Source organism: Sebastes fasciatus, chromosome 3 (assembly GCF_043250625.1).
Source record: "Sebastes fasciatus isolate fSebFas1 chromosome 3, fSebFas1.pri, whole genome shotgun sequence".
Lineage (NCBI taxonomy): Eukaryota > Metazoa > Chordata > Actinopteri > Perciformes > Sebastidae > Sebastes > Sebastes fasciatus.
The window spans coordinates 23,999,532-24,027,268 of record NC_133797.1 but is presented as its reverse complement, the minus strand read 5'-3'; the positions used below and the strand labels follow the sequence as shown (position 1 = coordinate 24,027,268).

General features: G+C 38.0%; 3 protein-coding genes across 4 annotated transcripts; 1 reads left to right on the top strand and 2 right to left on the bottom strand.

Moving 5' to 3' along the window:
- Nucleotides 1-886: 886 nt before the first annotated feature.
- thumpd1 (THUMP domain containing 1) lies at nt 887-6,364 on the bottom strand. Its single transcript, XM_074629738.1, has 5 exons — nt 5,852-6,364; nt 4,358-4,535; nt 4,188-4,273; nt 3,722-3,884; nt 887-1,833 (listed from the first exon to the last, which is right to left on the bottom strand). Exons 1-5 carry the CDS (start codon nt 6,053-6,055, stop codon nt 1,499-1,501), a joined length of 966 nt encoding a protein of 321 aa, XP_074485839.1. The 5' UTR covers nt 6,056-6,364; the 3' UTR covers nt 887-1,498.
- A 1,324-nt stretch (nt 6,365-7,688) lies between these two features.
- Nucleotides 7,689-13,984, bottom strand: eri2 (ERI1 exoribonuclease family member 2). Its single transcript, XM_074629736.1, has 9 exons — nt 13,824-13,984; nt 11,973-12,037; nt 11,749-11,829; nt 11,529-11,656; nt 11,257-11,419; nt 10,816-10,916; nt 10,327-10,408; nt 10,149-10,237; nt 7,689-9,704 (listed from the first exon to the last, which is right to left on the bottom strand). Exons 1-9 carry the CDS (start codon nt 13,844-13,846, stop codon nt 8,277-8,279), a joined length of 2,160 nt encoding a protein of 719 aa, XP_074485837.1. The 5' UTR covers nt 13,847-13,984; the 3' UTR covers nt 7,689-8,276.
- Nucleotides 13,985-14,197: 213 nt separating this feature from the next.
- rexo5 (RNA exonuclease 5) lies at nt 14,198-27,452 on the top strand. 2 transcript variants are annotated; one of them, XM_074629735.1, is made up of 19 exons: nt 14,198-14,390; nt 16,897-17,146; nt 17,324-17,450; nt 17,543-17,663; nt 18,880-18,987; nt 19,222-19,310; nt 20,467-20,582; nt 20,714-20,852; nt 21,542-21,636; nt 21,749-21,851; nt 22,001-22,095; nt 22,823-22,931; nt 23,395-23,511; nt 23,588-23,728; nt 24,685-24,777; nt 24,898-25,246; nt 25,330-25,535; nt 26,540-26,649; nt 26,731-27,452. In XM_074629735.1, exons 1-19 carry the CDS (start codon nt 14,357-14,359, stop codon nt 26,783-26,785), a joined length of 2,457 nt encoding a protein of 818 aa, XP_074485836.1. In that variant the 5' UTR covers nt 14,198-14,356; the 3' UTR covers nt 26,786-27,452. The 2 variants fall into 2 exon arrangements, with proteins under 2 accessions (XP_074485836.1, XP_074485835.1); XM_074629734.1 differs by having other exon boundaries at nt 22,001-22,107; nt 26,731-26,892.
- The last annotated feature ends 285 nt before the right edge of the window (nt 27,453-27,737 follow it).

Sequence of the window (27,737 nt, the reverse complement as noted above, 5' to 3'; positions counted from 1 at the left end):
AATCACTCGCGAACTCCGATCAAACGGTCAAACTAGGCAGCGCTGATCAAATATGAATCAATATTATGTTACTGTAATTTTCAGAAACATCTTGTAGTGTACTGTTCAGCTGTAAAATGAGAAAGCTTGCTCCAGCTGGTGGGCGGTGCTTCGTTTTTCCTCAACTTACCTCAACATGGCTGCCCATCATCCTGAGCTGTCCTTTTTGTTTAGAGCTAAATAGCATGTTATACTGCTAACAGGCTAAAAGCTAAAATGGCAAAGCAGGTAAACGTATTATACTATACTTGTAAACATGTTAGCATGCAGGTAGCATTAGGTCAAAGCACCGCTGTGCAGTCTTATTACATCATTGATACTTTTTGCATTTCTTTCTGAGCGAGACGTTTCTCATGTTCACAAAAAATCTGACTGACAATAAAACATATCTAAATATGACAAATTGTGAAGCATATTATCACTCAAGAAACTCACCCAAGACCAATGTATATTTTTGGCATCACAGCTTGTAGTGGTTACTGTGGCAGTTATCACCTTTCAGCTGGAGAATACATATACATTCACTACATCTGTCATTATATTCTTTTACATTGATATGAAACCTATATTGTTTATATTGTTATTTAGTAAATAATTTAAAGCATTCATACCAGAAGGGGATATTAGGAGATTGTTTCAATGATTTTGATAAATGATTCATCCAGGTGCAATAACCACAGCACATCTGTAACGTAGACAACCACGACTCTACAAAATGTGGGCTTACCTCCATCTTGTGGTGAAGAGAAGAAGTGCCAGTTCAATGACTGGAAGTGAATACCACAATGTCAAACAGGACATTTGACTACGTAATGTGAAACACAAGACCACAAACACCCTGCAGGTGTGTAGTAGCAGAGTACTTATTTTATCATGTAGTTGTGATGCATCTTTCCTCTCATCTACGTCTCACCCCCCTGTTGTGTCACTGAAGCATAATGAACCATAAAAAGAGGAAATGTGGCAAAAACTGTCAAACACACAAATGCCTTTAATTCAGGGACTGCTTTAGGAAATAACAGTTACAAAAAACGGAGTAACTAAATGTGACACAAACCAAAAACCCTTTTTTCTTTAAGTAAAAATGTAAAAGAATAAAATTGAAATTAAATTCAGTATTAAAAAAAACTGAGCTGATGGCAGTTATGCTGCAGAATGGTGACATGTACAGTTAATTCAAAATCACATATATCAATTATTTAAAAAATGGACACCTCAATGAAGTCGGTACCAATGTATCGTAGATATCTTTAGGAATATAAAAAAGACATTAAATTAGGATTCTGTTCGACTCCTGCGAACCTTTGTCAAGTTGTATCAGTCATTAAAAAAAAAATTGTTATTTTTGCTTAGAGCCTTGTATTTAAAACAAAAAACACTACAATATAATGCAACTTAAGATGTTTTTTTGTAGAAATTCAAAATCTGACTGACCATCAGCTTCTCTAAATGTGAGCTCTTACTCCCCGTCACCTTCATCCTTATCAGCCTCCTTGTTGTCCTGTGGCACATTGTTGCCATTGTCTTCTTCGCCTTTCTTCTTCTCTTCTTCATTCGTCTCCTCTGCATCGTGTTTCGCCTTCTCCTCAGCCGTATTCGTATCCGTTTGTGCTGTGGTCACGTCAGGCTTTGGCGTGTCCTCTTTGACTACTTCCTGGACATTGTACTTTCTATACAGCGTATAGTCTTTTACCACACTGAGGCAACACACCGCCTTGATGACCTCCACAATGATTGTCAGTTCTGGGTTGGTCAAATCAACCTTGTTCTTAGGGTTCAGCTTCCCCACGAGACCTGCAATGGTCAAACGATCAAAAAACAAAACAAAAAAAGGGACAAGACAGTTTTGTACATTGATGATCAAAAATGTGAAATTTACTTTTCATTTACTCTTTTTCATCTGCCAGAATGATCAGACCAACATATACAGCTAGGGCCCTAATTTAACGATTTATAGCGCATGGTCTAAAGTGCATGGAGCAAGTGCATTTAGGGCGTGCGTGTCCAACACTTTCGCTAGTTAAGCGGCGCATAATCTGGGCACAAAGCAAGGCGCAAAGTGGTTGTATTTAGAATCTTAATTAATCATAGGTGTGTTTTGGGCGTAACCAGAATCAAACCAATCAGTGTCATCTCCCATTCCCTTTAAAAGCCAGGTGCGCCTGCAACAGGCTCATTGCTATTTAAAATGCGGATTCGGCAAATGGAGAAGAGAGCCATTTTCCGCTGAGAAAATGGATCTGCTTGTGCGTGAAGTGAAAGTGCGCGAGCAGATGTATGTGGTGCACCAGGCTAAATATGATAAACATGTATTGATAAATAATTAAACTGTATTGCTTTCCGATGAAACCCACGGGGGGGCTCGGACTGGTTGAGCGGAATTCTCCAGAAATGCATTATGCACGGGCGTACAGCCGGGCACTGCCGGAGAGGCGGTTTGTAACACGTGGATCAGCCTCAAAACGCAGCCGTTTAGGGGGATAGGGCCCGCAAACTTTGAAGTAGTCTACCTCTACACTCGCACACAGAGGGATGAGGAGAGAAGACGCCAGAGTAGGGATTTGACAGTGAGGACATTTTTTCCACCGGTTAATAAACTTGTTACAACAACGGTGTTACCGATTACACTGGACATTTTACAAGAAAAGATGATGGTCAATATGTGTAGTGCGCTTACTTTGATCGTTAACGTCGGGTGTCTGTGTGTCTGGCCTCTCCGGTAAAGCTTTCGCTGCGGGGCCTTAGGTTTCCACCCGGCGCTGCTCTGCCACACACCAGCTGTGGCCGCTCTATCCTCCTCACGGCGATTATCTCATGAACGTTATGGTTCCCTTAGCTTCCCCCAGCTTTGGGTTTAAATCTGAAATATTGCCAAATAAGCGCTTTTGCTTTTCGCTTCGACACCAAATCCTCCGCCATCGTCTTGTCTGTCAACTCTCTCATTCCGTGTGTGTGAAATCTGACTCCTGCTACTCTGAGCTGATACTCCGTATGGAGCAGACACTTTCACTCTCAGTTTGTAGCGTCCGTCGTCCGACTATGTATTGATAACACGGTGCTGATAGGGGAAAATGAACTAAATGGGTTTTACTTCTGTAAAAAAAGCAAAACAACGGTGGAGGCGGTGGGTACGTAATGTAATCAGTCTATGCCCCGACCACCGTGTAACAACGGTAACACTGTGGCAAGCCTACCACACAGGCGTGTGAGCACCATGATCTCTCTGGTCTCTGTCTGAATTTTGTGTTTTCCTTTACATAAATAAAAACATTGTTCTAGTGACAACACGGTATTTAACTGAGGAGGAGGAGAGCTGCTGCGCGTCCCTGTTTGTGTAACAAGCAGAGAGGACGTGTGTTGTGAACCCGCCTCTGTAGACCCATCTTACCATCTAAATAATGCGCCCTACAAATAGCAGGAAAATACTGCGCCAGACTTTAGACCAGGTTTTTGTCGGTCAATGGCGCAAACGCTTTCTGCTGCCTCAAGAAAGCAATACGCCAACAAAGCACCTGACCACACCTCATTTTAAGACCAACAGGCTCACAGATAGGCGCAAGTACATTTGCTACTTACACAATGTGACCGCTGGGTGTGAAAATTACATCTGTGTCGGTCTATAACTAGCAATGACAGTTGCGCAGCTCTGTGTGTAAGATAGGGCCCCTAGAGTCCAACACACCTGCAATTGATTTGATGATTTCGTCTCTCTTGTTGTGGCTGCTGTTGCGGGCCTTGAAGGCGATCTGGTAGGTACCACAGTTTGGGGTTTTGAACCAAGGCTCCAGGAAAGTAGTCAAGTACTTCACCATGTCATCCTGGAAGGCCTTGCATGTTCCAGTTACCTGGATGACACAAAGACAAGGATAAGACACGGCGGCAGCATGAAACTTCAATTATTTTAGTCTTGTTACATAATTTAAAATTACATTTAATTGTTAAAAAACATGCCTAAACTATTATTTGGATACATACATCAATAGAAGTGTTATTATTAAATGTCAAATAATATATCCTCTCTGTCTCATTTGCAATAACAACACAAGCTTATTAAACTTAAGTTGTTTGAAAACTCAAAACATCTTTCTACTGCATCTGTAAAATCACATTAAACAGTTGGTTGACAGTTGTAAATTTCAGCTTCTCACTGGTAGCATCCGAAGGATCACACGTGACTTCTTCTTCTTGGTGGTGTGGAGATCAGACAGGATGTGATGAACCAGCTTGTCAGATTCTATGAGAGGAAAAAACAAATTGAGGCCACAATAAAACTAAAATTTACAAATCATGTCAATGATTCATTCAATAAAGGACTTACCCAGACTTTGAGTTTTGATGAAGATAACATTGTTTGCTCCGCTGTCCAACGCCTGGAAGCGCCTCTCCTGTTTAGCTCCAGATGCTTTCAGCTGTGCCACTTCCTTCTTCAGCGCTACATCAACATCTTCTTCATCAGCCTCCTCCTCTTCACTGCTGCTCCCATTATTATCTTGCAACTGTGATCAAAAAAACAAACATTCTCAATAAGACCTTTAAACAGTTAATCAATTATCCAAAATATTCTGACTATTTTAGCACTATATCAGATTTTCAGATTTCATTAATTTCTGTGTGACAAGAGAGTGGGTATTGAAAAAGACACCAGCATGACCATGTTTTATTCAAATCTATTGATATGGGCATGTGGACAATAACAAGCTTTCAAGCTTTTCTACTGTTACGGATATGTGCAATAACATGCTGATCACTCTGTGCACTAATTATATGATGCTGTGCAATAATTATATAATTATCTGACGGACACTTTGTGCAATAATCTGGCAAACTGTAATCTAGCAAAACTGTCATCTCATCAATATACATACTGTATTTTTATATTTTATGTTGTATTATCTTTTAGATTTTTTATATTTATATTGCACTCTTTTTTTATTGTATTATCTTTTCATTAGCACCTACGGGATTGTCACAATCTAATTTCGTTGTATTACACAATGACAATAAAGGGCTTGAACCTTGAATCTTGATCTAGCTACCCTTATGCAATACACAAAACCAATGTGCAATTCAAAATCTAATTAACTATGGTAAAATATGCAATTTTGTCTTTATTATTGCACAATTTAAGAATACACAAGCATAACAAAATAATAATAATATATTGTTATATTATAATTTACAGGGCAGGAGAACGCAAAAAAAACTTACTGGACCTATTTGCACGTAAAAAAAGTAAAACAAATGTTTACAATGTTATAGAAAACACGCCGATTTAAATCCAAAATGTTCTGACTATTTTAGCACTATATCAGATTGTCAGATTTCATTAATTTCTGTGAGACCTGCATGACCATGTTTAATTTAAGTCTATTGATATGGGAATGTGGACAATAACAAGCTTTTGATCTAGCTACCCCTATGCAATACAAAAAAACAAGGTGCAATTAAAAATGTAATTAATTAAAATATTATAATTATTATTATAAAATATATATAATTATATTATTAATTATTAAAATTATAAAATAGTGGTAATGCAATTTTGTCTTTATTTTTGCACAATTTAAGAATACACAAGCATAACAAAAAATAATAGCATATTGTAATATAATAAAATAGAGCAGAAAAAGTTACTGGACTTATTTGCACGTAAATAAAGTAAAACATAGTGATGCAACTTGCTCCAACTTGCACAGTAACTTATAGGAACAGGACTATAACCTGAGCCAGGCCTGGTCTATAATAACAATAGACCAGGGGCTCTGATTGATGAGTATAACAGTAGATGTTGTTAAAGTGTAGTTAGACTGACCTTCTCGGGCCCAAACAGCGTGTCTGCGTACTCATTGAGCAGGTTGAAGGCCTCGGCGGTGCACTTCCTCTCGTTCATGTTGCATGTGATGAGGATCCCCTCCATGCCCACCTCCAGCTCTCTGGAGCCCTTCCACCGCTTGTTGTTGTGGTGTCCGGCTGCATACCGCTTCTTGCTCCGCTTCCTCGAGTCATTAGCCGACATGTTTCAGCAGATAAACCTTTCAGAGAGCTTGAGTGTGCTTCAGCTCAGTAGCAGCGGGACTAGCGAGGTGTCCTGGTTACACTCCTCCTCCTCGGCTTTAACCGGTTCAAGATGAAGATTCACTGGGTTTTTAAAGCTGCAGCGACTACAATGTAAACGCCATGTGAAGTTGACTAAATGACACAGCCGGACCGCCTAAAATGTGTGTTCAAATGAGCTGCAGCTCAGAGGACAGATGTCTCATTCAGTCACAACATTGCACGTTTTTTGGTTTCACTGGACGGCGCGGGAGGAGGGACAACAGGCTGAGGGGTTCGCGAAATGTTGTTCACTACATGCTGTTAGACCAGGGGTCAGGGGTCAACAAACCTGCAGCTCCGGAGCCACATGTGGCTCTTTAGATCCTCTCCAGTGGCTCCCTGTGGGTTTTTAAACATGGAAATGAATAACTGTTTTTTTGTTTACATTTTCATTTTTATTTATCATTGCTGTAGATCTATGGTACGACGGTACGATGGAGTATTAGTGCCACATTGAGGGAAAAATAAATAAATCTGAGATTTCGAGAATAAAGTCATAATATTACAAGAATAAAGTCATAATATTATGAGAATAAAGTCATAATATTTCGAGAATAATGTCATAATATTTGAGAATAAAGTCATAATATTACGAGAATAAAGTCATAATATTACAAGAATAAAGTCATAATATTTCGAGAATAAAGTCATAATATTACGAAAATAAAGTCATGATATTACAAGAATAAAGTCATAACATTACGATAATAAAGTCATAATATTACGAGAATAAAGTCATAATATTACGAGAATAAAGTCATAATATTACGAGAATAAAGTCACGATATTACAAGAATAAAGTCAATATCACGAGAATAAAGTTATAATATTATGAGAATAAAGTCATGATATTATGAGAATAAAGTCATAATATTATGAGAATAAAGTTATATTACGAGAATAAAGTCATAATATTTCGAGAATAAACTCATAGGTTTACAAGGATAAAGTCATAATATTACAAGAATAAAGTCATAATATTAAGAGAATAAAGCCATAATATTACAAGAATAAAGTCATAGAATTACAACAATAAAGTATTTCGAGAATAAAGCCAAAATATTACGAGAATAAAGTCATAATATTACGAGAATAAAGTCACAATATTTCGAGAATAAAGTCATAGGTTTACGAGAAAAAAAGTCCTAGTATTATGAGAATAAAGTCATAATATTATAAAGTAGTAATTTTATGTGTTATTTTATTTTTTTCTCCTAAAGTTATGACTTTATTCTCATAAAGTTATGACTTTATTCTGGAAATCTCAGATTTTTTTCCCTCAATGTGCCCTAATACTCCGTAGTACATTTGCACTTGGGCCCTCACTGCATTAGACTGATAAACTATATACTTAGACTATAAACTGTGTTACCTTCATCACAATGCTCAAATGTTTTGCGGCTTCAGTTTTTTTTTTTGTGCCTAAAATGGCTCTCTTGATAATAAAGGTTGCTGACCCCTGCTGTATACTTTGTACTTTACTTGAGTATTTCCATTTTATGCTACTTTATACTTCTACTCATTAAATTTATAGATTAAAACATGACACAAAGTCAGGATTAAATAGCCACTTTATTCAACATTTCATTTGATCTCTTAAACACATTTCCAAAATAATATATACTGTACAAAACATAGAAAATAAAGTTTATTATCAGTGTTCATTACTGGTTGATTTGATTATTATTTTTAAAATAAAAACATCACTAACATTATATGAATTAATTTAATTAGTTAATTATCATTATTCATTAATTGTTACTAAACTTTTATGTCCTAAATCGTTTAATAAAGTGTCACAAACAGTCAAATATTTAAAAGTATTCACTTCATAATGATGTGAAATACGGAAAAGAAATGAATTACATTTTTAGGGAGCATTTTAACTTTATAAAAGCCAATTAATTATCCAAACTGTAATTCATAAATTTAATTAAGCAGTCCATGTGTCAATAAAATGACAGCTTTGATTTGTACTGTTGTATGTAGTTCATAAAAGGGGATCTCCTCCGTTTATAAGCATATCTATTCAGCTTTTACTTTTTTTACATAGAACATAAAGAGGAGGAACAAGTTAAAAAACATCACAAAGTCTATTTCACTGAGGTAGAACACACAAGGCTTTTTTTTTCTCCAACAAGTTAATAGCTCTTTCTCAGCGTTGACCTCTGGGGTGGACGACAGCTCAGACTCGAGTTGATCTGACAGAGTGAGACTGAAGACCCGACAGCAGGAGCTGCCACTGAGCTGCTCTTCATCACAGCTGACTCCCACTTAAAGAACTCGCAGCCCTTCTGGATCCTGCCTCCGCTGCCTGACCGCCGGACCGGGCAGCAGAAAAACCCTCGCCCGTGGTTGGCTCCGCCGTTGGATACGACCTGCCGCTTTGCACGACGCCCACACCCACACAGTGGAGATGTGATCCTCTGTCCTCCTTTCATTGTCACAGAGATGGAGGAGCGATTGGTGCGTGAGGAGAGTGTGTTGGTCGACAGAGAGGAGAGGACATTCTTGGAGGCGTAACATGAGGAGGGACGGGAGGGTTTTGCTGGGTCAGTGTAGATGGTGAAGGAAGATTTTGGAGTGTCTTGGTGCTTTGTGTGTTGTGTGATTACTGCTATGGGCCTGACAAATGAGGTATAAGGGGTGGAGGTCTTTTCTGGGATGAAGTGGTTGTGCCTGAATAGAGAGGGTGTGTTTGTTTGACAGATTTTATGAGACCCATCTTGTACTTGTAGAGATGTTCTAAGTCCTGTTTTGTGCCGATTAGATTTGGAATCCCAAGTAACAGGTTTAGGCACAGCAAAATAAGACATGGCCTCTGAGATCGTTGAATGCTGCCTGATTTCATTCAAGTGATTAAACACATTAATGTGAGAACTCTTTGTAGATACAGACGTCGTTGATGACTCATTGGCCATCTTTTGAGTTTTGAAGTTGTTTTCAATGCTCACCGTTTCTCTTGTTTTGTCTCTTTTCTCTGGTGAATGTGTATCATCAGTCTCTTCACACACATGACATCCGCTGTCAAATTCTCTCTCCGTTTCACTGATGACGTCATCGTCACCCTCCAGCACCACATCATCATATGAACCACACCTGTCCTCTGCTTCCACTAAAAGTTCTGCACCTTCCTCTTCTACTGTTGCTCCGGTTTTGGAGGGCTGGTTTGGCTGAGGCAGATTTGAAAGGCAGCCCAAAGTGGTCGAACACAGAACAAGGCTGCTGCTGTTGTTATTGCGTGGTGCAGGACAGCTGATCATAACTGAAGAGGAAATATTAGCGACAGTCACTGCTGTAATAGACTTCCTGCTGCATCCCCATAGTGGCGTAGTTGTACCATTCAGCAGTGTCTTTGGTGAGATCAGGCTTTGAACAGAACTTGAGTTCTCCTTTGTGTCTAAATCCCTCGTAATGTTCCCTGAATGTGATTTTATCTGACATGATTTGGGAGGAATCGTGCATGAGGAGGGTTTGTTTGTGGGAAGTGTGTTTTTCTCTTCATCGGTGTTGGATTTTTTGTTGTCTGCAGTTGTGTTTCCAAACATGGGTTTGACCTTTAATGGCATCTATAAGAAGAAGATGAGATATAATCAGTAAAATATCACCCACTCCTGATTTTTGAAACTGTAGTCAAATAAGTTTTATCAGCAGTTATAGGTGCTACGCTGTATAACCGCTGAGCTGCACGTTTACTTATCTTGCTCTTCCTTTTCTCTTCAGTGTCGAGAAATATTTAACGTAGCATCAAGCACAAATGTCTAAAAGCTAACCAAGTAAAGGTCATAAATATCAGTGATTATTATTTGAAACAGTCCAGTTATGTATATTTGTTTATTTAAATAAGAAAGCTTCACAACAAATTTAAAAGTTGTACAATTTCTGAACCAAACAAGCTTCATCTGTGAAGACTTCCATATCGTCATCATCCATAACAGGTTTTGCTTGGGGAGACAGAAGGGGGGCCGGGGAATTCAGGAGTTGGGATGCATCGTTGGACGACGGCCACTCACCTTCTCCAGGCTCCTAGTGATCTTCATCACACACCCATCCCTCATCATCCTCGCTGCCAAATGAGCTGTATTTCGCGAGTCATCCAAACCTGAGGAAAAACAAGACGCACAGGATTTAGATTGAGTCTATTTTCTATGGAGATTTATTTGGACAAAGGAAGTTTTGCTTTGTTTATACCAGAATGTTCTCTCCCTGAAAACTGTATTCCCAGATCTTGTAGTGCCCCGTTCAGACCTTTGGGTTTCCGGTCATAAAACAGCTGAAAAATTAAAAAAAAAGGGTTAATCACAGCATGAGGAGTGCTGAAAGGTCTAGTCCAAGTGATTAGTTAATAGACAGAAAGTTTTATGAGTGAATATTTGGTTAATCAAAGTACAATTTATTTTCTGGTTACAGCTTCTTGCATGTGAACATTTGCTCCTGGTTACATGTCATCAATAACTGAATAGCTTTGGGTTTTTGGACTGCTAATCAGACAAAATAAGCTAATTGAATACTTTACTTTGTTAACTTAAGATGGGATTTTGCCATAACTATAAAAGCTCATTCATATTGTAGACTTAATAATAATAAAAAAAACTGGTACACTAAACAATGTAATTAAAATGAACAATTGTTAGTTACAACCATAAGCATGAAAGAGAACAGATGTGTAAAGTAACTTACCCTGTAGGTGCTTCTCAGGTCTATCCAGCTGTTGAGCACATCGGGTTTATGGAGCTGCTTGCGTTTACATTCGTACAGCAAACAAACTCCGAGATCCCAGTCTGATACGCAACGCAGATGGAGGCACATTAAAGTTAACAATGTAGTTTTAGCTCAATTTCTCCACTTCATTTTTCAAAATTCCAACAAGGAGAAAATAAACTATGTTATTGTGGTGAGGCATTCATTGCATATAATGCAACAGAATGACAGAGTCAGATAATTCAGTGTTGTTGTACATGATTTGTAATGTTTGAAGATAAAAATGGCATTCTTGTTGAGTGTGATATTGTCTTCAATGCAGGTAAGATCCTCACTAACTGAGGCAGAGACTGATGATGATGAGTGTATGGTAACTAGAGATTACCATAAGAGTTGTTGACCATTGCAATTGACTTTTACCTGACCATGTGAGGAAAGTACACAGTTTTTGAGAAGGTGAAGGTGCAGAAGATCTCTGTTGTCTGTTGGGAAAGACCACACCCATCTCGAGCTGCAGGTTTTGCAGCCATCGGCTGAACCGAGAAAGACAGATCCGAAGGGGGATCCCTGCCTCAACTTGCATCTGTGACACAGAGAATCAAAGATGTCAGATGTAATGTAAAACTGTTCACAGCACACGGCAGCAGAAAGTGCATTGGTATGTTTGTAGCAGTGTATTTATGCACAGTCACCTGTGTTATCCCGGTCAGCTCAGTGCAGAACTCGGACAGAACGGGGTGCTCTTGGGGTTGAACATAAGTATGAAACTCAGACTCAATCTCCCCCGTAGACGTGTTCAGCAGAACAGCAGGAAACTCAACTGCATAGCAGGAAGAAATGTAAGAGGGGCAGATGAGATATAAGGGTGAAAAATAAGGACGGTCCACATGTAATATATAAAGAGCTACTTACTAATTTCCTGGCTGTAATGGTTTTTCTCTCTCCAGCAAGTTGACTCAAAATCAATCACAATCAGGTATGAAAATATTTGATCTGAAAGAAATCATACAGTATTAGTGGCAAGTACAACAGTGTAATCCAGAGGGATAGTGTACTGACTAGGGGATCAAGTCTAAACATGATCTCTCTCTCTCTCTCTCTGTATGCACATTATCAATTCAAATAATCATACTTACTTGATAACAGTGATTTCTTTGACCCATTAGAGGACTGACTCCGCTGCCTCAATAATCCCAGTTCTCTGTGGAGACATGGAGGGATTCAAGAGACACTATTAGAAGTGCAGTAACGTTAAACCTAATATTAACTGTAACGTTAGCCCGACATGTACTACTATTACTACTAGCCTAGTACTACTAACGTTACTACCAAGTTACTGACTGAATAAAATGTTTAGATCAGGGGTCAGCAACCTTTACTATTAAGAGCCATTTTAGGCAAAATAAAATTAAAAGAAATCTGTCTGGAGCCGCAAAACATTTGATCATTGTGATGAATGTAACACAGTTTATAGTCTAAGTATATAGTATATAAGTCTAATGCAGTGAGGGCCAAAGTGCAAATGTACTACGGAGTACTAGGGCCACAATGAGGGAAAAAAACATCTGAGATTTACAGAATAAAGTCATAATATTACAAGAATAAAGTCATAACTTTACGAGAAAAAAAGAAAATAACACGTAGAATTACTACTTTATAATATTATGACTTTATTCTCGTAATATTATGACTTTATTCTCGTAATATTATGACTTTATTCTCTTAATATTATGACTGTATTCTTGTAATATTATGTCTTTATTCTCGTAATATTATGACTTTATTCTTGTAATATTATGACTTTATTCTCGTAATATTATGACTTTATTCTTGTAATATTATGACTTTATTCTTGTAATATTATGACTTTATTCTCGTAATATTATGACTTTATTCTAGTAATATTATGACTTTATTCTCGTAATATTGTGACTTTATTCTTGTAATATTATGACTTTATTCTCTTAATATTATGACTTTATTCTCTTAATATTATGACTTTATTCTTGTAATATTATGACTTTATTCTCGTAATATTATGACTTTATTCTCGTAATATTGTGACTTTATTCTCGTAATATTATGACTTTATTCTCGTAATATTATGACTTTATTCTTGTAATATTATGACTTTATTCTCGTAATATTATGACTTTATTCTCGTAATATTGTGACTTTATTCTCTTAATATTATGACTTTATTCTTGTAATATTATGACTTTATTCTCGTAATATTATGACTTTATTCTCGTAATATTGTGACTTTATTCTCTTAATATTATGACTTTATTCTCGTAATATTATGACTTTATTCTTGTAATATTATGACTTTATTCTCGTAATATTATGACTTTATTCTTGTAATATTATGTCTTTATTCTCGTAATATTATGACTTTATTCTCGTAATATTGTGACTTTATTCTCGTAATATTATGACTTTATTCTAGTAATATTATGACTTTATTCTTGTAATATTATGACTTTATTCTCTTAATATTATGACTTTATTCTTGTAATATTATGACTTTATTCTTGTAATATTATGACTTTATTCTCGTAATATTATGACTTTATTCTCGTAATATTATGACTTTATTCTCGTAATATTATGACTTTATTCTCGAAATCTCTGATTTATTCTTTCCTCAAAGTGGCCCTTATACTCCATCGTACCATAGACCTACAACCATGATAAATAAAAATGAAAATGTAAACAAAGAAACAGTTCTTAATTTCCATTGGAGAGGAGCTGAAGATGTTACTGACCCCTGAGGTCTAAAGGAAAGTACTGCTGTGCTGTCCATTTTAAAACAAACAGTTTACATTTTAACCAATATGCAACACTCAGTGTAACATTAACACACATGTAGAGCCTGACGTCACCCAGTTAATGAAACATTCAGGGATATCATGTCACGTTTCTCCTCCTTAGTTTGTTTTTAGCGTTAGCTTAACGCTAAACGCTAACGGCTCGAAGTCACTTACTTGGCCAGTTTCTTCGTAGACATCACGTCAGCTAGTAACTAACTTTACATAATAAATGTGAAACTATAAAGAGTCTTAGTCAGACAACTCAGAAAACACCGCGCTGTTTTTTTAAATGTTCATCTATCAGTCTGAGCTTGATTAATCTGGGCTAGTCAGTGAAATCAACTGCAGAAACAATCGATCACAGAAAAAAAAACGTGGAGTTTATCTAAACTGCATTTCCGGTGTTACCGTTTATAAACCAAAACAAAAGCATGACGTACTGTAACCAATATAAAAAAACACAAATTAAAAAACATTTATACAACAACAAAGTGTTAGTCTAATCTGTTAATATGTGATTATATAAAATCTGTTGAATTTAGATGCATTTACTGACTGAAAGACATGACAACAGTGTATACATTAGTTTATTTTTAAAATTTCAAACCGGAAGTAGTACTGGCATTTTTAAACTTGTATCCCACATTGCAGCAGTGCTTGTGCTTTGTAAACCATGTGTTTTTAGCCTCTATGAGTGGTGGAAAAACATGGATTTGGACCCTGCAGGATCAACAACATCTGGTATTTACACATTTTTACGTTCGTTGCTATTCTCACGCGTTATAACTCAAGTTATAAATACTCTATAAGTGTATATTATTGTTGTGTTAGCCAGCTAGGTGTGTGTACTGTAACTGTTACTGTTCATTCTCACTTAAGTTTGGCAGGTAAACTCCATCATAGACTGACCTGAAAGAGAGAGAAAGGGTTTGTATAAAACATGTTTACAGTGTGAGGCACTGAAACAAAGTAATGTTTTATTATAAGGCACCACATTGGCATGAAACATTTAAAACAATACTCAGCCCATTCTGCAACTATTTGGCTGAAACAACTTCACTCTTCATCAGGTGGGATTTACAAGTCAAACTGAATATTTAGAATAACATGCTGGTGATCTGGGTTCATTTTGATTACCGTAGCTGTAAAGCAACACAGTGATAATTGGAATACGTATACATTACATGTGGTTGTTTATCCCATTGTGAGGGGATGGTGCATTAAACGCGTATCTAGTGACTGTATGATGATGTGTTTGCTGTATTAGTGCTGCAACTGTCAGGTGAGTCATTTTAAGCTTTATCTGTATAACTGTATTAGGTACACGTGAATGTATCCCAGTGGAATCTGAACTTTTAGAGGGGTACAAAGTTATCAAAATGAACCCAAATCACCAGCATGTTACTTATCTTTGTACCCTTTGTAAAAGTTCAGATTCCACTGGGATACATTCACTTGTACCTAATACAGTTATACAGATGAAGCTTAAAATTACTCACCTGACAGTTGCAGCACTAATACAGCAAACACATCATCATACAGTCACTAGATGTGCTTTTAATGCACCATCCCCTCACAATGGGATAAAATACCCTAAAACAACCACATGTAATGTAAGCCAATCTACTTATTCCAATTATCACTGTGTTGCTTTTACAGCTAAAGTAATCAAAATGAACCCAGCATGTTATTCTAAATATTAAAAAAATATATTCAGTTTGACTTATAAATCCCACCTGATGAAGGGTGAAGTCGTTTCAGCCAAATAGTTGCAGAATGGGCTGAGTATTGTTTTACATTTTGCATGCCAATGTGGTACCTTATAATAAAACATTACTTGTTTCCATGCGTCACATTGTAAACATGTTTTTATACAAACCCTTTCTCTCTCTTTCGGGTCAGTCTGTGATGGAGTTTACCTGCAGAATTACTTCAATTATATTAAAATTATAATATTTTAAAGTTATTTACAGAAATACAGGTGCGATAGGACTAGGGGTGATATAGCTACATTTTACCATAAATGAAGGCATGAAAACCATAATTTACAAAACTCCTTATCTTTTTCTCTGTGTTTATATTTTGTCTCAACACAAAGCAACCACAGTCTAAGATTAAGTTGAAAATTCTGATGTGAATGAGGAAATATCTGATCGAAGAATAAGTAAACAACACTTAAAGCATAACTGACAGTTTTTGATATTCAAATAGGGTGCAACTAATGATTATTTTCATTTTCGATACATCTGTCGAGGTTCTTTATTTGTCATTTGTCAATTCCAGCAAAGCATTTTCATTGGTAATGAAAATCTTTGGTCTCAGGTTCCTTCAACAATGCTCATAGAATATGTATATATAAAAGGGGAAATCACACAAGTAAAAGTAAAAGCAAAATGATAATCTAAGGCATAAAATAATGCAGTTAAAATAAATATAAACATAAGTAAATATAAAATAGGAATGTAAATGTAAATTTGAAATTTTGTTGAAAACAGTATTTCAGATTGGAAAACTGGATGTAAACAAGATGTAGTATACATATGCATGATGAGAAGTAATGTATGTACACAGAGGTGTAAACAGGAATGTAGTTTGTAATAATGAGAAGTACTAAAAATACATATACAGAGGTGTAGACAGTAATGTAGTATGTATAGAGAAGTAGTAAATATGTATATGTACAAAGGTGTAACAGTTTATAAAACAGTATGTAAAGTATATAAAGGTAAATAATGTAAAGTGACAATTCTCGATTAATCGATTAATTTTTTTATCTATAAAATGTCAGAAAATGGTGAAAAATGTTGATCAGTGTTTCCCTCAAATGTCTTGTTTTGTCCACAACTCAAAGATATTCAGTTTACTGTCATAGAGGAGTAAAGAAAGCAGAAAATATTCACACTTAAGAAGCTGGATCCAGAGAATTTAGACATTTTCTTTCTTTAAAAATTACTCAAACTGATTAATCGATTATCAAAATAGTTGTCGATTAATTTAATAGTTGACAACTAATCAGTTTATCGCCGCAGCTCTATATTCAAAGTTACAGACACATTTTGGTACTGGAAAAGTATTGAGCTTTGAAAAACAACCTTAGTTGGCTGAACACAGTGCTCCCCTGTTCTACCTTCATAAATAAAACACATTTAAAGAGCATGTGTAGCTCTTAAACTTACATAAACTTCTGCTTAAATTATTATAATGATTAAATATGTTTTTATTTTTTATTTTTTTTACCTCCTGGTAGAAGCATCTACAGCAGTAGATACATTCGACAGAAGAAAAAGAAAGCACGTCGACTTCACAGCACACGAGGAGGCCAAGAGATTAAAATCTGTGCAGGAAGATGAGGAGACACGGGAGTGTGGACGTTCCCCTCGCCCAATGAGGAGCTCCGTGCTGCTCAACCGCCTTCAACAACCAATTACACTGAATGAGCTGACAGAGCTGCTGCATTATGCCGCTCTGGGGAAAACAGGTGGCATTAAACAGCCGAGGTAATGATTGGGGTGGTAAGATGTTATCTACTTCATCAGCTTTTATCAAACAACTCTCTGTATTGCACTTTTACTGAGTCCCTGTGCTCTGACAATAATCTTAATGATCCTTTTAAAGTCTACACCACTTGTACTTTTCATCACACTCTCCCCCCCACCCTCCCGTGTCTCTTCTAGTTGGTGTCATCTCCGCCATCAGAAGAGGGTTAAAGCTGTGAATGTGGTGATCGTGGAGGGCCTGACCCAGAGTCACTTTTACAAACACTACCTCACCCTGCCAAACCTCAGGATCAACTACACCACTGTAAGTAACCAGAGGTCATGTAAATGTACAATGATATACATTATTAGTGTCTGGGCTGAACGCTGGTCCTTGTTTTTATCTGGCTGGATTAGAGGATCACTTTTACGCCATCGTCTGCCAACCTGGCTTCAGGAATCTTCAGCAGTGAAGTTCCTGAATCAGATGATCCATCTCTTTCCCAAAGACACAATGGAAACAGTGAAATGCACAAAGGTGAGACTCTTATGCGGATAATATGTTCTGAGTGTGTGTAGACGTGGGCAATATATGAATACATCATCAGTACGACATGTGAGTAGCTATTGTCTTCGACTTTGATTGTCAAAAAATTATAATGTAGCCCACACAACTTTGCCCATTCCTCATTATTAAAGGCTGCTATAGAGTTCAATGTTTTTTTTTTTTTTTTACTTTTTATGAATGCCTCACATCCACATTTCATTTGACTGTTAGTCAAAAATAATCTTTTGTGTGTAATTAATTGTCCTCTGAATGCTTGGTAATTTTCAACTTGGACCCTATTTTCTCATGTTTTTGTGTCTAACTGACTAATAACGACAGCAATTTCTGAAACTGGTCCAGTATTGAGGGAGACCTGCTGCTCACAGGCTGCAACACGGTGCTATTGGGGCAAGCTGGCATCGTCATTTACGTCCACTAAAAGTGCTTGTTTTTGCCATGACATGCTCTGATTGTTATTATAAGTGTCTGACTTTATGGAAAAAGTCTCGCTCAAGGAGAAGTCTCGTTGTGAAATCTGGCGAGGTGACGTGTTGCTGGGAGACAACAGTGGAATAGTGGAATACATCTATAGCGGAAACACGGAGTTTGTTGTGTTGGAGTACAGAAAGCGTAGCTTAGTGTTATCTAAAATACTTTCAACGTCATGGCTGAATATTTAGATGATTTCCACAATGTGGACGAGGTCTCTGAATTTGATGCCCGCCCGTATTTATTTGAGCCAGAGTATACGGATATTCAGATTTCACAACGAGACTTCTCCTTGAGCGGGACTTGGACACAATAACAAACAGACCGGATCAAGAGAAAGGTAAGAAAAACGTTTTATATCTCTGTAGGGTCCTTTCCATAATGTTGTCTTGACATTGACGCTGCTCACTTGCCCTCGCAGCTTTTTGGCTGCCGGTTACAGCGTTCTTCTTCAATACCGAACCAATTTAAAAAATAGTTGTCCCTATTAGTCACTTAGACACAAAAACATGGGGAAATAGGGTCCAGGTTGAAAAGTACCAAAGTTACGCTTTAATATTCATCCCTTGAATAGCATCACATTATTATATTGTGGCATTTAGTCATCTTACATTAAACCTCTCAGCTGTAGATTTGTTGTTTTCCCTCAGTGTTTTTACTCTTGTTCTTAATTGTGTGTGTGTGTGTGTGTGTGTGTGTGTGTGTGTTATTGCTGCAGCGCTGAGGATTCACCCAGTAATCAGCAAGTTTGGGACACAGAGGAGAGGATTGACGGCATACGTTCTCACCCAGGAGGAGATGATCAAGACACACTTCCCTGTCAAAGGTGAGTCTCTCTCTCTGATTCCATCCACAGTAATCCTGCTTCTTCCACCATTACGCTTTCAGGGCTTTCTACTGACGACTGTATCTTAGCAGGCTGCATACTGTATGTGTGTATATCCTCATTAAAATGCGCTTTTACATTTATGGAGACCTTTGTTTTTAAAAGATCAGTTTTTGATGTGAAAACTTAGATGTTGTCTCTCTCTTTCTCTCTCTCTCTCTCTCTCTTGGTTAGGAATGCCCGGCTTTGAGGAATTTGTGTGCATGGACAGTGTTGACTGTGTGACTGACAGCAGCCCTCTGTATGGACTCGACTGCGAAATGGTGAGAAGATGCTCTCAGTTATATACTTCATTCCCACTTTCCTTGTAGCAGTTACTCAGTTTTAAACAGTCAATACAGCAGCATGTATTGTGACAAATAGACAGGTACCATTATCGTGATATTTATGGAGGACCACAAGAGTCACGTAAATAGTAATAAAGCATTTATTTGATTAATAACTAATTGTACAATAAAAATAGGCATTAATATATTTATTTACAAATGTATTTAGTAAACTATGAATAAATGGACTAAATTACAAACTATTTAATTTTTTTGACATTTTAATGGGCAATGAAGAGAAGAGATATAAAAAGAGATTGCAAATAAAATATGAGTCCATCAATAAATAGTTCAAATTAAGAAGGGATTTACAAAAACACCATAAAACAGTCAATAAATACATCATTTAAATGCCAATTCAAATTTACAATGCAAATGCAAATGGGAAAAGACGTTGCCCTTTTAAATGCCTGATTAAAACCTGCATTCTTAATTAATTTGTGAATCCAGTTATTTATTTCTCTTTTTAAACTGCATTTTCAAATAGATTTTTAAATTCCGTTATTTATTTATGAATTAATTCATGTATTTTTAAATGATGACTGTTTTATGTTTTTTTATAAATCCCTTTTTAATTTGAAATATTTATTGATGGATTCATATTTAATTTGTAAATTCTTTTTATAATTCTTCTTTTTATTGCCCATTAAAATGTCAAATAATGAATCACTTTGTAATTTAGTCCATTTATTCATAGTTCAATAAATAAATTTGTAAACAAGTTTCATAATGCCTATTTTCTGTGTACAATTAGCTATTAATCAATTAAATGCTTTATTACTATTTTTGTGACTCTTGTGGTCCTCCATAGATATTCTCTCTTGTGATGTCACTTTGACGTACGTCTATTCTACTTGTAGCTGATACAAACAGCAGCTCACATTACCAGTCCACCTCATCTGTCTGCAAATAACAAGTAATATTTTATTTATCATGTGGTCCGTCCTCTCTTGTGCTGTCTCCATTTATTCATCACTTCTCAGCGTTCTGTGATGGGGATCTCATCGCTTTTGTGGGCAAGATGTTGTTAGAAGTTTGTGTTGTGAGTTATTCTGATCCAGCAGTGAATCAGTGTGTTCATGTTGTGCTTCAGTGTCTAACAGAAAGAGGATACGAGCTGGCTCGTGTCTCTCTGGTGGACAGCGATGGGAACTGTGTGATGGACGACCTGGTGAAACCTCAGAACCGAATCCTCGACTACCTCACCAGGTGCACGCACGCACGCACGCACGCACACACACACACACACACACACACACACACACATACACACATACTAGTGTGTTTTTATATATTCATCAATCTCTGTGTTAAAATGCTAAAACACTGCCTTCTGATAGGTTCTCTGGTATAACAGCACAGCTGTTGCGACCAATCACAACCACCCTGCGTGATGTTCAAGTAAAGATCAGGACGTTGTTGCCGAGCGACGCCGTTCTGGTGGGACATTCACTAAACAACGACCTCGTGGCTCTGAAAGTGAGTTACTACTGACATTTTTATTTCTGCTTGTAACAATATAATTATCAGGATGTGGTTATGTTCTGAGTCAGATGTTACCTCGAAATTCAAGTCAAGTCTGACACATTTCAGATGTCGATGATTTGTTTGTAGCAGTTAACCTCATAAATAAAAAGAGTTTTATACTCAGAGACCATAAACACTGTAATAAATGTGTCTAGAACTGATCAAATCTGGCACAATATGAAACACGTTATTATTTCATTTACATTATTATATTTAATTAAAAGTTGTCAGAATATTTGCTACACAATTTTGGGGGATTTAATATAAAATCTCTGATGCATCACCTTGAAAAAAACTTTGTAAGTTAGGAACTTTATTGTCCACAATGTGGGAACATATTTTTTTGCCTTCATCACTCACAAAAAAAATAAATAGATGGTTGTGAGCAGACACCAGGAACAAGATATTCATTACATGTCAGTGTCTCATGTAAGCTGGTTTTTATTTTTTTTAAAAATCAGACAATTACATTGTCAAAATTGTTGATATTTTAAGAACTCAAAAAAGTGATTTTATTCCCTTCATGCCAGCAGTCATTTGGAAGTAGTCACATTTCTCAGATGTATTGTGGATGGATATTTCATTTTTTAGAGGCTCTCTTTAAAGTTTTTGCCAATATTGTGTTTGTGTCGTCCCTGCAGCTGATCCACCAGCATGTAATCGACACCTCCCTGCTGTACAGGAGAGAGTTTGGAAACAAGTTTAAACTGAAGGTCCTGGCCGATGTAGTGCTGCAGTAAGTAGTCTCTCTCTCTCTCTCTCTCTCTCTCTCTCTCTCTCTCTCTCTCTCTCTCCGTCTTTCTCTCACCCAGTACGGCTAATAATTAAATTTTCCACTTGTGTCCCAGGAGGCAAATACAAACTGAAGAGGAGAAGGGTCATAATCCCACTGAGGATGCAGTGGCGGCCCTGGAGCTGGCTCAGTACTTTATTAAAACAGGACCTCGTCAGGTAACACATCGCTTCCAGACACACACACGCACACGCACACACGCACACACACACACACACACACACACGCACACACACACACACACACACACACACACACACACGCACGCACAGTTGATGTAATATTTTCTGTGTCTGCTCACTCTCAGGTTGTAGAACTTCATCTAGAGGAGCTGTGGGGATATACAATAGTAGAGGAGTCCTCTGACTGTGAACCTGCACCTGCACCTGCCCCAAGTCACAGGTACAATATACAGTCTGTATACCTCTTTGTATTCTGCACATCTACTGTTACTCAGACCATGTTCACACTAAGGCTACATTCACACTGCAGGCAAAAGTGGCCCAAATCCGTTTTTTTGCGCATATGTGACTCAGATCTGTGTGAAAAGCACAAATCACGTGGAATCTGATCTTTTCAATTCTGATTTGGGCCACTTTTATATGCGGTCCTAAATCAGATAGAAGTCTGATTCTTTGCAATGCGACCTCAGTCTGAACATTCATATCGGAACTCTGATCTTTCACATCACGCACTTTCTCAGAGAGATGGGTCGCCTGAACTGAGAGTCTTGCCATGAGAGTTTTGAGGAGAGGCGCGGACAGATGTAGTTAAAAGTAGCCTTTGACATCCTGAAATTTTGGATGAAGTCTGTTTCAGTGAAGCCATTCACGTCACGATCCCACCACTCCTGGCTCCGACTCCGCATCCACACACACACACACACACACCTCCGTACCAGGGCTGTCAAAGTTAACGCGTTAACGCATATTTGTTTTAACGCCACTATTTCTCTAACGCATATAATGTGCAATAATGTGAAGAGCCAAACAAAAATCGGATCTGAGCAATACATGTGAATTGAGCGCTAATGCTTGCAGTGTAAACCGGTTAAGTCGGGTAAACGGTATCTTTCCTCTAGGTCTTTGGCCTCCATGCTAAACTAGCATTTTCCCTCCCAAAAACGCAGGTTTGCGGACATCCTACAGACACTGGGCCGGTCAGTAGCCTTCATAGGAAAGCGTTCTGACATCACTCTGGAGCTGTCCAATCAGCAGTGGCACAACTCTGACAAAGAGGTGAGACATGAGAAGTTCTGACTGCGGAGCCGTCTGACCTTTACCTGATCAAACACTCTAAATTAACTCGGTTTTCTACCCAAAATATGAATTGATGTGTTTTTCATTCGTGGTGCATATACTGTATAGCATACATATAGAGGGTTTGCTGGTTGACCTATTTGTTAGATATTAGGATCCGTTCAGTGGTGAATATCTTCAGGTTTCTGGTTCTGAAGGAAAATCTTTAGTGGCATTTCTTCCTAATTTAACATCGAACTATGAAGATGAATGAAGTTGCTCTTTTTGTTCAAGAGATGACATTGATCATCATTGATTATATTATAGGTGAATATAACAGTTTGCCGCATTTGCACCATTTGTCCTCTCCCTCACTATATGACCTGTGTCTTCTTTTCCCTCACCATCCTCCCCTTAACTCTTCCCTTTCTCTACCTCTGTTACTGTATCTCGTCTCCTTCAGATCGTAGCTTCTTTCAGGAGACAGACCAAGTGTCCGTTCCTCTCAGTGCTCCAGTTTTCTTCCCTCTCGGACCAGCTGAAGAGGAGCTACCCTCATCAGGAGCACCAGTACCAGACGGTGAGGCATTTATTCACAACATGATACATTTAAAGTGTTGTTTGAATCTACTACTGCGTGTGTGTTTATCCTGCAGGTGGTGTGTGCGGACCTTCGAGATATGTGCGTCGTGTTTGCCGGGCCGTTCCCTGCAGGTTTCTCTGAGAGGGATGTGAGGCAGCTGTTCTGTTGCTGTGGACCGGTTCGAAATATCAAAATATTGAACACAACTGTCAGGGTATATCTCACCTACGTTATCATCCTTTATTTCACATTTAAGGGGCAGGTCCATTATTGTGAGGTTAGCTTTCCAGTGGTGTTCCTTATGTATTCAAATCCGAACATTTTGGTTGAAGTACTATGTTTTAGTGTCAAAATGTTTTTTTTTAAGCCCTGATAAAAACGTTTTCCCACGTGACCTGACGTAGGTTTCTGCATGATGATGCCCACGTTAGTTTGGATCTGAAAGTCACACAATAACACAGACAAACTAACCGATCGTTGCAGCGGTAGACCAGATACCCCCATGTTCTGCAAGGTAAAATTACTGTTTTTGTGAATGTAGTCTGGTGGGCTTGAAGACCGTGATATAACGGCTTCAGTTCCCCATCAGAAAAGGCTGCCTGACGGCAAGGTAAAGTGGTGAAAAGGTGGCTAAAATAAATGTTTCTGTTGCTCCCGTCCAAAGCCGATTTACCTCATCGTCAGACAGCCCTTTCTGGCAGTAACTGAAGCCTTTATATCGCTCTCTTCAAATTCACCAGACTACACTCAACAGTAATTTTACCTCCCAGAGGGAGTATACATACAACCTCACTTCAAATAGATCCGAACTAACCCTTTCAGTTATCTCCAATCTTAGCACAGCTAACGTTGACTCAGCTAGTGCTAGCGTTCACATTATACATAACCTTATTGATTAGTTTACTTTGGTAACTTTCGTCACTGCTTTTTGCAACGGCTGAGTGGGCGTTTCCATTTGAAAAAAAAATGAACGCAGATGGACCCACCCTTTAATACACTGCTAGTAAACTGTATTTCTGTCAGATGAACACATCAACAACCGAATACCTCTTAAGATATGGTGATAATTACCGCTTCAGCTCCTCTTAAACTAGAGCTGTAAAAGCTTCCCCCTCTGTTTGGACGTGCTTTATTAATCAGACCTATATTTTCTAACGGTTTGGTCTCCAGGTTCATGCAGAGGTAGAGTTTGAGCTGCTGGAGGGAGCTATGCTGGCTTTAACAACTTTGAATGGATTTAATATGCAGGGACATTCCATCAAGGTAACTCTCTTTCCCTTTTTCCTTTTGCTTCCTGTCACTTCTTCCCTTTGCATTACAGTTAAAGTTATTCCAGTAGACTGCTGTATCTCCAACATGTTTGCTTGTGTGTGCATTTTATAGGTCCAGAGGCCTGTTTACGAGTCAATGCTGGATTTGGATCTGACTCTTAATGCTTTGATGTGTGACAGTCTCCACGCCAGTCACCTCTACGCTGTTAAATTAAACCCCAGTATGGCTGAGAGCGTACACGTTTCTGCACGGGTCAATGGACACACGTCAGATGCAGAGTGTTCAGGTGTTACTTCTGTTAAAACAGCGAACAGGTCGCCCTCAGCGAAAGTAAACGGCCAGCGGTCGCAGTCTAAGCTGTCTGAGCAGGAAGTCAGAGAGACATTTGGTCACTTTGGTTCGGTGGAGAGAGTCATCCTGCCGGCCAAACCTGGAAAACGTGCAAGACATGCATACATAAGTGAGTAAGAAGCTATATTATTCGCTATCCCTTGTTGTACTGTTCAAACAAAGTTCTCCAACACGAGTGTCTCTGGTTGGCAGAGTTTGAGAGCTCAGATTGCAGACATGCAGCCTTCAGCTCCACTGAGGACCTCAGGAGGGAAAACTACCTCATCTGTCCGTCCCTAACTCCACCCCACTTGCCCTCATGGGTTGCCATGACAACACCAATCGCCACAGTGGATCCTGACAGTGAAGCAGCAGCAGCAGAAGACGAGGAGAGGACCCGCGTGAGCACCAGTTCTCAGGTAAAGACAAGGGTGTGTTATTGACTCCAGTTGGTTGTCACACATTCCTAAAGTCACTGTTTAGGAAAAGGAGTCGATCCCAGTGAAAATGGGTGAACGATTATTTTCATTGTCGATTAATTTGTCGATTATTTTCTTGATTAATCGATTAGTTGTTTGGTCTATAAAATGTCCGAAAATGGTGAAAAATGTTGGTCTGTGTTTCCCAAAAGCCCAAGATGACGTCCTCAAATGTCTTGTTTTGTCCACAACTCAAAGATATTCAGTTTACTGTCGTAGAGGAGTAAAGAAAAACAGAAAATATTCATTTAAGAAGCTGGAATCAGAGAATTTTGACTTTTCTTTTCTTAAAAAATTACTTGAACAGATCAATCGATTATCAAAACAGTTGCTGCCTGAATCTAACGCCATTTTAAGCCGACACTGATGCGTAGGCACTGTTTTTTGCCGGGGTTTTAAGTAGGGATGCACCGATCTGTTCTGATACCGATCCGATACCAGTGTTAAATTAATAAGCTGTATGCCTCACTGTGTGGAAGAGACTGGGATTATTCTTTTATGTGTGAAGCAACAACAGGCTTGACTTAAACGTTGCTTTCCTAACTTTGTAAAACAAAATGTAAGAAATAAATATAGATATAAATGTAGTAATTGTTATTTAGTATTAGATTAATGAATTGTACACCAGGACAACAGGAATTACAATTCAAGTGTTCACCTTTTTACTGCAGCAACAAATTGGTCAAAACGTACACAGGAATTAAAACTCCAGTATATAATGTATATAGCATATAAACATAGAACTGAATTGAATAGATCGGCCCCATTGTCACGATATCCAATCCAGCTATTTGAGTCAGTATCGGCCCGATACCCGATGATATCAGGCAATATTGAGAAGACATGCCGTCTATGGCGCACAGCTTCACAACAGTTTGACAACAGCGTTAGTTACAGCCCTATTGAACACATGTAATGAAGACTCCAATATGTGATCTCTGTAGGAGCAGGAAATGGATCTCATGATGGGGAAGTTGGACCGCTGCCTGCTGAAGCTCTTCAGATCTCTCCCAGAAGGCACCTTGTCTGTGGTCGTGCTGCCCGGATGCACCAGGTGAGGACTCCGACAGTCTGAGGAAAATCTGCTACCAAGTTCAATATTTCTAAACCTCCTCTCCTCTCCTCTCCTCTCCAGTGCTCTTGGTCACCTTCCTGGTTTGTGCCTTATGGAGTTCAAGCATGGGTCTTGAGGAGGACAGAGACCTGGTCCTCTGTGGGAACGATTATAAACCTGCACTATCAACATATCTTCCAGTCCAAATAATTAAAAAATAAACCACCACAGACTCAGCAAAACAATTCTCTTTACCAGACTTGTTTTTTTACTGAAAGAGCCGAGAGTTGTATGTCTACACTTTTCTATTTGGCAAATTGATATAAATGAACGTTTTTAAGTCAAATACAGTATTTGTAAAATACTTTGTGGCCTTGAAATAATCAAAACTACAAATTAACATCTGCCTTTGGTACCAAATTATTTATTCTCCACAGTGATCATTGTTTGCATTTTGGCTCTTGGTTTTACTTGGTTTGTCTCTTAATGGGAAACTAACAGAATCAGTTGGTTATGAGTGCACTCATGAAAGTCAGACTTGGCACATAACTCTTTAATCATAACACATGTTGAGGTGGAGTTTGAAAGTCTTCCAGATACAGTTTGTTCTGGAAGAAGATAAGACGGCAGTTTCATGAGGTGACTGAACCCAAAGACACACGTATCAAACACCATGTTGGGTTTTATTATTATAATATCACCTTAAACAAGGAGATAAATATATATTTTAATTATTAGCTGTTTTTACAATACAGGATGTTTGCATTTTGATACTGTACCATTAAATGTGTTTTGATGTCAAACGTTGTCTTCTTTTTGTTCCAGGAACTAATTAGGCCTTTCTTCATCACAGTTGATGATTTGAGTCGTCATAGTAGGAAAAGCACTGATGTTACTAATGACATTAATGCTATATTATGTTAGGTTAATGCCCATTTCTCGCCTCAAATGTTTTCAGAATCATCTTGTAGTGCACTATTTAGCTGTAAAATGAGAGTTTGTGACACCACTGCCATTGTGAAATCTGGTGGAGGAACGCCAAGTTCCGGTCACATGACCGGAGCACAGCCAATAGGAACGCTCTCTCT